At 41.3% G+C, this 12,447-nt stretch overlaps 1 protein-coding gene across 1 annotated transcript; it reads left to right on the top strand.

Moving 5' to 3' along the window:
- Nucleotides 1-482: 482 nt before the first annotated feature.
- Nucleotides 483-9,414, top strand: ddx23 (DEAD (Asp-Glu-Ala-Asp) box polypeptide 23). The gene is made up of 17 exons (XM_080898239.1): nt 483-639; nt 1,867-2,024; nt 2,154-2,273; nt 2,777-2,870; nt 2,955-3,020; nt 3,735-3,873; nt 3,960-4,093; nt 4,268-4,380; nt 4,464-4,607; nt 4,712-4,937; nt 5,076-5,221; nt 5,344-5,521; nt 6,934-7,176; nt 7,272-7,423; nt 7,511-7,619; nt 8,413-8,587; nt 8,700-9,414. Exons 2-17 carry the CDS (start codon nt 1,867-1,869, stop codon nt 8,921-8,923), a joined length of 2,421 nt encoding a protein of 806 aa, XP_080754365.1. The 5' UTR covers nt 483-639; the 3' UTR covers nt 8,924-9,414.
- The last annotated feature ends 3,033 nt before the right edge of the window (nt 9,415-12,447 follow it).

The raw sequence follows: 12,447 nt of genomic DNA, 5'->3' as shown, positions 1-12,447 counted from the left end.
ATGAATGCAGGTGGTGATCAGTGCAAAATTGGAATGATGCTGTGAACACAGTGTAAGGTCATGTGTTAGTCGTGCGAACAGTCATATGGTTATTGTTCATGAGTCCAACAGTAGAGGGGAAGAAACTGTTCTTATGGCGAGAGGTTCTGGTACGAATGGACCGGAGCCTCCTGCCCAGACTGTGTCCAGGGTGAGAAGGGTCAGCTGATGAATGGAGGGAAATGGAGAACAGTTTTGGATTCAGCACCCTAAAAAACATAAAATTTACCGAAAATATCCCATGCAGTTGAAAAAAACATTTTTTTGCAGACCTGTAGTTTCTATCTATCGTGGTAACTCGTAACCCTATCGCCACCTCGTGCCCAAAATGACAAAAATACAACATAATAGAGAAAGTAATTTTGTTCAGGCATTTAGGCGTCTGTATGCTAAACATTGAGGGCCCTGGCGTAAGCTTACTTTTTTGGGAGGGAAATGTAGTTTCAAACGTTGCCTTTTAGCCGCTAGTTTCCACTGTTTCGTAACAGCCAGTACTACAGCCCCCACAATTCCTGGCGTGCTCCAGTTCGCGTTGCGGGCGACATGGCGTCTTCTTGAAGCGTAGATAAACCGTAACTGTTTTGTTGACAAGTGATTGAGGTAAGCTCTAAATATTTTTAAGTATCATAGACTCTGACTGCGCTGTCCTACCTGCGATTAGCTGATTTTAATTTGGTTTAACCGGAGCTCTTTTGAGCAGCTTTCCTGGAGATAGTTAGCCTTTTTGCTAGCTAACGTAAGAGGCTAGCTAGCTTGCTGCATTTATTTTGCAGAGGATAGGAAGGTAATTCAGTTTCTCTTCTCGTTTAACAAGTTAGTCATTTTCGTTATTGGTTTGTAATTTCTGTCCGCACAAAAAAATGTGTCGTTATTTGTTGCTCTAAGAGTTTAATCGCGTTTTCTATCGGAGAGTGTTGAGGAATAACAGCTGTCTTCACTTTTTGGGGCACATCCTGATACCCGTTTTTAGGGCATAAGAAACTTATGCATCCACAAAACATATGTTATTTCTGTATTGCTATTGTTTTCATGTGCTTTCTCTTTTCGTATTTCACAATTTGATTGAGTTCAAAATTGTCAGCCATTAAAAAATTATCAAAATTACAGACAGAAAAATTAGACCAAAGGATTAAGCTAAATATACAAACGGACAAAGGTTGCAACACCCTTCCTTGCATGATCAGAAACAAAACAAAACATCATCACTCTGATCATCAGGCTACCCTTTTTACTTCGTCTTTTGCTATTGATAAGATATATGGCATGAATAATGTAAATATGTTTCACAATTTCAATATTGTCTGAACCAGAGACTCTCACTTTCTTCAAGTAATAGAAACAGATATTTGGCCTAAAATATTGAAATGACATTGCTTAAGTAGTTGTCCAGATAAAGCCATTTGAAAATGACTCCACCGAAAACTCTAAATAGGCTCGAAAATATCCCTAGCTTTATCGCAAAAATAGTCTTATGAGCAAACTAACACTAGAAAGCTTTAATTTGACAGCTTGTCTCTTAAGAAGTGTATCATCACCCTGAAATATTTCTTCAGGGAAATCAAGGTTGGCCAGGCTAGGAATTTTTCTCAAATTTAGTCAACTGAACTCGAGCGTAATTCAATTAGAGGTGAAAAGAAAAACTGGATTTGGAGATGCGTACACAGCAATATATAAACAGTAACAGCTGGCAAACGCATGATCTGTACTCATTGTACATAAAGCAAATATAATGTAATATTAATATATGTCCTGCCACTGTGGTGTGATAACAGTTTTCACTTTTGTAAATGCAATGAAAGCAGAGTTTAATGTCTGGTCTTTGTGCAGATGGCAGCTGACTCCACAGACAAGAAAGATGCAGACTCTTCGGGGACCAAAGACCGAGAGAGGAAACGCAGCCGTTCGCGAGACAGAGATCGTAAAGTCTCACCTTCCCGCAAGCGCCATCGTTCCCGTGAACGAAACCGCTCTAAATCTCCCGAAAGGTAACCGCTGCACAAAAAGAACCCATCAGGAACACCAGACTGACTTCTAGCTATTAATCTTACTGCGTACTTGTGTTATCTTTCCCTTAAGCTTTTTTGTGTCTGTGTGATTTTGTGTCATTACGATAGAGATCGACGCATGAAAGACAAGGACAGAGACAAGGACCGAGATAGAGATAAGGACAGAGACAGGAGCCGTAAGGACAGAGACAGCCATCGGCGCGATAAAGATCGCAGCAGGAGATCCAGGTATGTGACACTGATTAAGCTTCTTCGGTCAAAGGTGGCAAAGGAGATTTTTAGTCATAATTATTTCATAATCCGTGTTTGCCTGAATAACACGCCAATATTTTTCACATTAACAAAAATTTGATATTCAAAGGAATTAAACCCAATTTAAGTGACAATATTTTCAGTGCACAGTATTTTTGGCACTGACATTACTGTTGCCTCATATTAGAAAATGCCGATAAGGCCATCTGTTAGCAGTGAGGGTTTTTTTCTCATAAATAAGCCTCAATCCAAATAAAAAGGTCTTTTATCAAACCACCTGAAGTTCATCCTATGTCTGAAAGAAGCAGTTTTACCTCCTCTCCCTTTAAGTCACCTTTCTTCTCAGAAGTCAGTTCTCAGCTGCACTTTCTCACTTGTTAACTAAACTCTTACCAAACATCCAGACGTTTGGATTTTGCTACAGTTAGCACTTCAGCTAAATTTCTGTTTTGTCGTATTTACATTTTTGTCATCTATAGAAGCGCTTCTCCAAGATCAAAGGATGCCAAGATAAAGAAAGAGAAGGATATAAAAGGAGAAGATGAGGAGGATGAAAAAAAGAAGAAGGAAAAGGTAAAAGTCTGGTTTAGTGTTTGTGTAAATTTGAACTGCCACTTCGGTTATTATTTTGGGTGTTTGACATGTGCTGTTGTTCAGGTCCAGCCGCTGTCTTTGGAGGAGCTTCTGGCCAAGAAGAAGGCAGAGGAGGAAGCTGAAGCAAAGGTGAGAACATCCATCCGTCTGTCAGTTTGTCCATTTTCTAAAGCTTTTCTGGGGCCAGGGCACATGGGCAGAAGTCTTAAGCAAAGATGGCCAGATCTCCCTATTCCCACCCACCTCCTTCCAGCTCATCCATGGGAACACCAAGATGGTTCCCAGGCTAAGCGTCCAGCACACCACACAGTGACTCCTGTAAGGCTGGATACTCTGAACTGTTGTAAGCCTAAATAGCAGTCAGAACCAGTTTCCCAACCCAAAGATGTTGGGAAGCAACACTTGTGTCCACCATGAATAACCCTAACATTATACCCATGCCTGCCCACCTCCTGTCACTGAAGGCGACTCCAGATTGTAGCACAGTCAACTCCTCTTTAGGAAACTGGTTCCACTTAAATCCAGGCCAACACATATTGCATCCGACCCCTACGGCACTGCAGGTGTTGGCATGCCAATGTCTCCTCTTCATGCTGTTCCCGACTGAGTCCTGTGGGCTAAGGGCCAGCTACCAAGCACTCTTGCTTGAGCTCCTTCCGGACTCCAGAGTGGGGAACCAAAAAGTATGCCCTGCACGGGGTGAACTAGTCCTGAACTAGTTTTTTTTTTTTTCTTTCTGCATTCATGTTTTGTGAATTGCTCTTCATCTGGGAGATTAACTTTTCAATTTAAGATTATATTTTCTCTAAATTAATATTATTTCTTTTGCTTTGTGTTTTTCAGCCCAAGTTCCTGTCAAAAGCAGAGCGAGAAGCCGAAGCTTTGAAGCGCAGAGAGCAAGAGACTGAAGAGAGAAGGAGGATGATTGAAGAGGAGAGAAAGAAGAGAAGGACGTTTCAGGACATAGGGAGAAAAATGCTGGGTGTGTTTCAGCCTCTAACCTGAAACAGTTTGCATTTAATTACAGGATATTAACGTGTCGATAACCACCGTGATTCTTTGTTACAGAGGACCCTCAGGAAAGGGAGAGGCGGGAGCGTAGGGAGCGAATGGAACGAGAGAACAACGGCAATGAAGATGATGATGAGCGACAGAAGCTCAGAGAGGAGAAAGATAAAGGCAAAGAACTCCAGGCTATCAAGGTTAATTGCATGAGAAAGAGTTAAAATTACAGTTGTGTACAGATTGGGCTGACAGAAACTTTATTGTGTGTAGACTAACAAACAAAACTTCCACTTATTATTTTGAGGGGCTTGAAAATTCCTAGGGAAACTGGAAAAGCAGAATTTAAACCGATGTCCACAAATTATTCACAGGAGCGTTATCTTGGTGGGATCAAAAAACGGCGACGGACTCGCCACCTGAACGACAGGAAATTTGTGTTTGAATGGGATGCTTCTGAAGACACTTCGGTCGACTACAACCCGATGTGAGTGGATCGTGAGCACAAAATATATCCACAGATTAGGTCTTTGCGTTCCCTCGCTAAACTCTCGTGATCGGTCTTTGCAGTTACAAAGAGAAGCATCAGGTGCAGCTGTACGGACGAGGCTTCATCGCCGGCATCGACTTAAAGCAGCAGAAAAGGGAGCAGTCGCGTTTCTATGGTGACCTGATGGAGAAAAGGCGCACGCTGGAAGAGAAGGAGCAGGAAGAGTGAGTACAGTGGAGTATCTATAATGGAAAATGATCCTGTATCCATAGTTTCACCTTCAGCTTCCGCCCACCCCACATCTAATCTTTGTTTTACCTCGCTTCAGGACAAGACTGAAGAAGATGCGTAAGAAGGAGGCCAAGCAGCGCTGGGATGACAGACACTGGTCTCAAAAGAAGCTGGACGAGATGACAGACAGAGACTGGCGAATCTTCAGAGAGGATTATAGCATCACCACCAAGGGAGGAAAAATCCCAAATCCCATCAGGAACTGGAAGGAGTACCCGCTGCCTGCACATATTCTGGAGGTCATCGACAAATGCGGCTATAAGGTCAGCTAGGGTTCAACTTATCTGGTTCTGTGTTTTGTAATTTTTCTTTTTTAAATTATTTTGTAGCTGTTCACTGTTTTTCACTGTGTTCAATTCAGTCTCCACTAAGGAATTTTTTATTAATTTTTTTCTCTCCAGGATCCGACGCCGATTCAGAGGCAGGCCATTCCCATTGGTTTACAGAACCGTGACATTATTGGTGTGGCTGAGACCGGTAGCGGTAAAACTGCTGCTTTCTTGATTCCACTGCTGGTCTGGATCACCACCCTGCCAAAAATCGACAGGTAACGTGTCTAAGATCCAATAATCTTCAGCAATTTCAGAAATAATAACTCTGCATTTGGACTGTCTTACTGTGCCTCTACTATCTCTTATGATCCTTTGCTCTCTGTATGACTGGATGCAGGATCGAAGACTCAGACCAGGGTCCTTATGCTGTGATCTTAGCTCCGACTCGTGAGTTGGCGCAGCAGATCGAGGAAGAAACCATAAAGTTTGGTAAACCGCTCGGCATCCGAACTGTGGCTGTGATCGGAGGAATCTCCAGAGAGGACCAAGGCTTTCGACTCAGGATGGGTTGTGAGGTAAAACGGAGAGGGCTAATTTTAGAAAGAAAAAAAAAAAGTGTTTCTGCCTGTGAAGCAAACTGAAGCCTCACTAACAAGTAGTTTTTAGTAGTTTTTGTTTGCTGTCAGTATTTTTACATCAAAAGAAGCCCATGAGGCTACTGAAATAAACTCAGCAGAAAGGCGAAGATGGTGCAGGACTACTGTTGCATTTGCAGAGCAGTAACAATCTCATCACAGGTGTAGTTTATGGAGGAGCTGTAGGCTCTAGTCTCTTGACACACACACACACACACACACACACACACACACACACACACACACACACACACACACACACACACAGAGGTGATATTTCAACCAGGAAATTGAAGTCCAGGTGAAGTGAGAGACGTTTCTTCAGCAACACTCACTGTAACCTTAACCAGAACCTTCAGAGGTAAACCCCCCCCAGAAAAACAAAAAAGGTCTTTTATCAAACCACCTGAACAACAAGCTTAAAAGAGAATGAAAGCTCCAATCCACTGCTTGTGTTAAACAGAAGCAGCGTTACCGAATAAAGAATCCAAACTGCTTGTCTTGTTTGCCACTAGCTCTTAAATTTGGCAGCTTTCTTGCAGACTTGGCTGCTGTCAGCCTGCAGCCAAGTTTATTTAATGTGCGTGGATGCTTACACTCCTGATTCACTCTGTTTATAGTAGAATGTTTCCAATCTTTATTTACAGTCTCCCACATTAAGAGCTTAATGGGAGAACACGGATATAATACACACATGCTTCTTGATAATTTTGTGCACATTCAAAACATGGACTGAAAGATGCTGCTGAACAAATTGAGCAGGATGTAAATTGTGCACATTTGCCAAATTGTAAATAAATTAAAAAGCGCAGAGAGTTGTGGGCTAACTCACCGAGCCATGAATATCTGTAATAAATTTGATGAAGGCATAAAGAATTGTGCTTTCATGATTGGGCTCCATATTGGCAATTTTTTTTTCTTGCTCTTATAATTTCCAGGCTTCCAAGTTTATTTCATACTTTGTTTCTATAACTAATTTTGAGCATCAGTATCATGGGATTTGTCATTGTTTGAATGGTAAAACTGCATCAGTTTCATGTCTATGGCATAGAGCATCTATTGATGTTTTTTCTGAAAATCGTCTGTATGTTTTGTGTGTGTTTGTGATGTGTAGTGCTTCTGTCAGTGTGTATATTATGTGAGTAAAGAAAGAGGGAAGCGGTACAGATGGTGGTACAAACAGTCCACATGGCTCATTCTCAGACGCTGGTAGCTTAGCAGCTTAAATACACACAGACTTTACACTGTGTTTTTTGGCAGGAAGTCCATCCTGGCTTTTTATCCATAAGGTGAGGATTCTACTTGAAAATCATCTGTTCACCAGCGTCATATTTGTTTACATCGTCTAACAGATCGTTATTGCCACGCCCGGCCGTCTGATTGACGTGTTGGAGAACCGCTACCTGGTACTGAGCCGCTGCACCTACGTGGTCCTCGATGAGGCCGATCGTATGATTGACATGGGCTTCGAGCCCGACGTCCAAAAGATTCTGGAATACATCCCGGTGACCAATCAGAAGCCAGACACCGAAGAGGCGGAGGACCCTGAGAAAATGACGATGAACTTTGAATCCGGGAAACAAAAATACAGACAAGTAGGTCTTTCTTTAGCAGTTGGAATCTTCTGAAGGTACCACATGATTATCTGTTGAGTGTTTTCACTGATTGTGTGTCTGATTGCACCGTACAGACGGTCATGTTCACAGCTACCATGCCTCCCGCTGTGGAGAGACTGGCCAGGAGCTACCTGAGACGTCCTGCTGTGGTGTACATCGGGTCTGCTGGAAAGCCTCACGAGAGAGTCGAACAGAAGGTCCTGCTTATGTCGGAGGGAGAGAAGAGGTGAGACGGATGCAAGCATTAATTTTAAACACCAAAAATTTCACTTGCATCAAGATTCTAAATGTTTTGTATAATGTGCCCTTGCAGGAAGAAGCTGCTGGAGGTTTTGTCGCACGGCTTCGAGCCTCCGATTATCATCTTTGTCAACCAGAAGAAGGGTTGCGACGTGCTGGCCAAGTCACTGGAGAAGATGGGGGTAAGTCACTGTAACCTGAACCACAATGGATCTCAATTTGGGGTCGAGATTTGGTAGAAGCTTCATGCTTTGGAGTAAAAAAAGTAACAATCATGTCAGGGGTGTCAAATATAAGGCCCGGGGATCAGAATAGGCCCGAGAAAGACTCCAGTCCAGCTCACTGGATGATTTTGGAAATATGTGAAAGACAGCATTTTGGATTTTAAATATTTTCCTACAGATAAAGACCTGAAGCATTGCCACTCATAATACACCAAATCAATTAATGGATAAACAGATAAATGACATTTGATGTTTGTGCCAGCCTGTAGAAATTTCTGGGGACATTTTCTATAAAATATCAACAAATATTTCATTGATTGCCTTAAAATTATTCTCGGATACGTTTAAGGTCACAAGAGAAATATTCCTAGAAGTTTTTGTTTTCCTACTAGCAGAACAAATTGTCTTGTTGCACTAAAATTATATTAATCACTCAAAAAACCCACAGTTTTAGTATAAAGAAGAAGTTATGAAAATTCGGAAAGCCAGATACATTAAAAGGCAACAACAGCTTTTTAATGCACAGTATTAGCCTCAGCTGTACTTGGGGTTCAGTGCTAGTGTTGCATCCTGACATAATGCTGAGTTTTGCCGTTTGTTGTCAGAAGTTTTATCCAAAATACAAAAGAAAGCCAATAAATCTCAGATGGAGGTTTAATTTTAATTCATTTTGGTTTCTGATTTCCTAAAATACTAAATATTTTGAGCAAAGATTAACCTCCACTGGTCCTCCTTCTCTTCTTCTTTGTAGTACAATGCTTGCACGCTGCACGGTGGCAAAGGCCAGGAGCAGAGAGAGTTTGCGCTTTCCAATCTCAAGGCGGGAGCCAAAGATATCCTGGTGGCCACAGACGTTGCTGGGCGAGGTATCGATATCCAGGACGTCTCCATGGTCATTAACTACGACATGGCAAAGAACATCGAAGGTAAGAGGCCTCATCTGGTGTGCAGTGTTTGTTTATTGACTGAAATTAAATTTTTGCCATAGGAATCACTAAATGATTCACTGAATCGTTGTTGCACTTTCTCCTCTTGCAGACTACATCCATCGTATTGGTCGTACGGGTCGTGCTGGTAAGAGTGGTGTAGCCATGACTTTCCTCACTAAAGAGGACTCGGCGGTGTTTTACGACCTGAAGCAGGCCATCCTCGAGAGTCCCGTCTCCACCTGCCCTCCAGAGCTGGCTAACCATCCAGATGCTCAGCATAAACCTGGAACCATCCTGACCAAGAAGAGACGCGAGGAGACCATTTTTGCCTAAAATGACCTTTATCAACTGAAGGGGGAGGGGAAAACCCCACCAACTGTTTATTTTTCTCCCTCTCAGGATCTGCTCTCTAGGTTACTCTCACACATTTTGTTCTTTCCCACCTTGTCTTTGTGTTTTGGTCCCATCTGTGCGTGCAGAAACACAGTAACTGGTGCCGAAGTCGTCAGCACACTGGTTCTCATCAGTGTGGGTGGATTTTAAGATAACTTTGTTTTGCGTCTGTAAGCCAGAACCAGGAGCAGTATGCAGGACCCCAATCTGATCTGATCTGTACTGTATAAATACCCAATGCACCAAATTACAGGCAGGATGTGAGTGTAGATGAGCAGTAAGTGCTGTGTTTTTAGTCATAATTTGAGTTTTCTATGTAAGAAACCTTTACCAGAAGTGACACCAGTTTTCTTTGCTTCAGATACATCATTTGATTAAAATGGAAACAGCTGTTTTAAATGTATGATGTGAATACAGCAAATTTGAGCTTCTTAACTGTCAAACTGAGTTGTTTTTTTCTTTTTTCTTTTTGCATTAAATTACACGTGAAATGTGGAGTTTTCACAAGTAGAAGAGCAGTGTTTCCTTTCAACATGCCAATTATAGAGCTCTTCATATCTCCTTTAGTTTTCCTCTTGGCATTTCCCACCTATATTCTTTAACCTTTTATTCCTTTATTTAACCAGAAAAACTCTTTGACCCCAATATCTTTTATATAGGAAAACTCTTTAAAGCTCTTTATGTGTTTATCTATGCCATGTGGCTCACCACCTTCAAGAGGCACCATAGGGGTCAGGTGCAGTGTGTGTTGGGCAGAGGCCCTAGCAGTCCAATCACCAGCTGTTGAGGCAGGCTTTTTGGACATTGCAGTAATAATGATAGAGTAATGCAAAACTCCCTATTTCTTAAAATTTACATTTGAAAATGAAGGAATATCGAACTATTACCTGGCAATTACGTGGTAGTGGGACGTCATAATAACACCATAATACTGAAGTTCAATCATTTCTGCTAATACAAAGAGAGGCAGAAAGTTCTGTTTTTGAAACTATGAACAACTATAACTTTATCAATACGGAAAGTTTTAAATCTAATCTTAAAAGTAGAGAGGGTGTCCAAACTGGGACTTGTTCTACAGAAGAGGGGCCTGGAAGCTGAAGGCTCTGCCTCCCATTCTTCTTTTAAATATCCTTGGAACCACAAGTAAGCCAGCAGTCTGAGAGTGTGGTGCTCTATTGGGGGCACTATGAGGTGTTTAAGATAAATACCTCATAGATTATTCAAGATCTTGTATTTGAGGGCAAAGACTTTAAATTAAAAAATGACTCCAAGATTCCTCACAGTGTTACCAGAAGCCAGGAAATGCCACCCAGGGTAAGTACCTGGTTACACACCAGGGCCCGTATCCCTAAAGAATCTTTGTGCAAAAAGTGGCTCCTAGCGGCCAAATTCTAAGAAAATTCTCAGAGTCATGACGTTTTCTTAGAATTTCCCCTAAAAGTGACACGACAATCCCAGTTAATATAAAAGCTATTCCTCAAGATTCCTAGCGCTTAAAAGGGCTCCTAAGGCGAGATCTGCTAAGAGCAGGGAAGAGGACTTTTAGTGGCTTAGGAGTTCCCCTAAGCAGCTGCACAAAATGGCCAACAGAAGAGGCAGGAGAGATGTCCTGCAAACACTGGATGACAGGGAATTATTGAGACGCTACAGATTGGATCGTGCAGGAATCATGTTTGTGGTGGATCTCCTTAGAGATGCAATTACTTCACCAACTCGACGCCACAACACTATTACACCGGAGACGAAAGTAATCACAACCCTGAGGTATTTGGCATCCGGGAAAATGCAACAATGCAGCAGTGATGACTTGGGTCTGCAATCACAGACATTGCTAAAAGCTGAGCCGTGTTACCCTCGTTAAGACCACACTGGACTTGTAACGTTGTGATTTCTACTTCATTAAGGACAGCCCCTTGAGATAGGCCATCTTGTTTTCAACAGGGTCCATATGGGAGTGAAAGTACAAAATATGTCAGCTAGGATATTAATATGAGCAAATAAGACACGAATCATTATTTGAACAGGGTGTAATGAGTTTAAGTTTTCACATATTTTAGATTCTAATGTTAGGCTATAACCCCTACAGCTTACTATTCATTTTCCAGATATTTTCTTGAATGTGAAATATTATTTACAATTACAGTCAGCATAAGATTAGAGTGTATAATTATGTTTATTGATTTGAGGGTACATCCTTTGCTCATTATCACCAAAAGCTCATTTCCATCAAACTTGTAGGATCAACCAATCACGGCTTTTGAAATGATGACTCATACCTAGCAACGGGGCCAACCACACCTCCTCACTAAGATAGGATTTTCCATCCATTCCTTGCTCAGAGTTCACTGAAAATGTTCTGGAATCACTTCTAAGCTAAAACTCCTGGCAAGGAATTTTTAGGTTAAGTTAGCAGCTCTCTGAGAGGATTCTCAGAATCTTTAGGGATACGGGCCCAGGTTTCTAAGATTTTTTTTAGGCCAGTATAATAACTTAACTTAGAGGTCGTCCACATCTTCGTCTTTAAGACATTCCTGATGTCTGGTAGGTTTCATCTGACTTTATGGATAGATAAAGCTGGGTATCATCTGAATAGCAATGAAAATGTAAGGTGTTCCTTCTAATAATACTGTCCAAGGAAGCATGTATAATGCATATAGAATTGGTCCCAGCACAGAACCTTGTGGAACTCCATAATTAACTTTACTGTGTGAAAATGACACTATTTACATGAACGAATTGGAATTATTCTGTATGCTTCAAACCACTCCAGCACAGTACCTTTAATACATATTGCATGCTCATGCAAACCAATGCATGTCATTGGTATCAGATGCTCATAGATGATTCCACTGTCAGCAGCCATAAGAACATCATTCATAACCTTCACAGTATTTTTGTACAGTGATGAATTTTGAATCCTGACTGAAACTCTGTTAATCCAGTTGGAGATCCACTTAATTCTTATGGCAGACAGTCCTTTCCTGCTACACATAAATGCTCATAGGTATTGGTCAGTAAATGACAATGAAAGACAAATGAGTTACACCATTAAAAGTACATAAAATGTCATGTTTATTTAGTTTAATTCATATTTTACTTAACATTGTAAATCTATTTTCAAATAGAAAGCATTCTATACAGCATCAGGCAGGAAATGTCTCACTTTTTCATTTGCTGTCTCTTTTGATAAATAGAGGGAAGAGGCGTGTCAGGTCACGCTAGCACGCTGTGGTAGTCTGGTGGATATATGGTTATATTTAGTGCAGTTATTGCATTACAAAGCAACCATCCCAAAAAAAAAGTAGTGCAATTTTTTTTCTCTATTCACACAAAAGAGGAAGTCCAGATGGTCTAAGGCGTTTAAAGTTTTTCAATGTTAGGCTTTGCATTGCATACAGAATAAGACAGAGGAAACTGAAGTATAACTCTTGTAAAAATTGTGCTTCATAAATCGAAAAACCTTC

This window comes from Rhamphochromis sp. 'chilingali' (assembly GCF_963969265.1).
Source record: "Rhamphochromis sp. 'chilingali' genome assembly, chromosome: 12".
Classification (NCBI taxonomy): domain Eukaryota; kingdom Metazoa; phylum Chordata; class Actinopteri; order Cichliformes; family Cichlidae; genus Rhamphochromis; species Rhamphochromis sp. 'chilingali'.
Note: the sequence above shows the minus strand (reverse complement) of the source record. Positions and strands in the feature narration are given on the sequence as shown.

What these genes read in the sequence shown, in the direction of transcription:
- ddx23 (XM_080898239.1), top strand. Translation starts at nt 1,867, where the DNA reads ATGGCAGCTGACTCCACAGACAAGAAAGATGCAGACTCTTCGGGGACC. An exon ending in CGCTCTAAATCTCCCGAAAG is followed by an intron (nt 2,025 to 2,153) that starts GTAACCGCTGCA and finishes TCATTACGATAG; the next exon opens with AGATCGACGCATGAAAGACA. An exon ending in TCGGTCGACTACAACCCGAT is followed by an intron (nt 4,381 to 4,463) that starts GTGAGTGGATCG and finishes CGGTCTTTGCAG; the next exon opens with TTACAAAGAGAAGCATCAGG.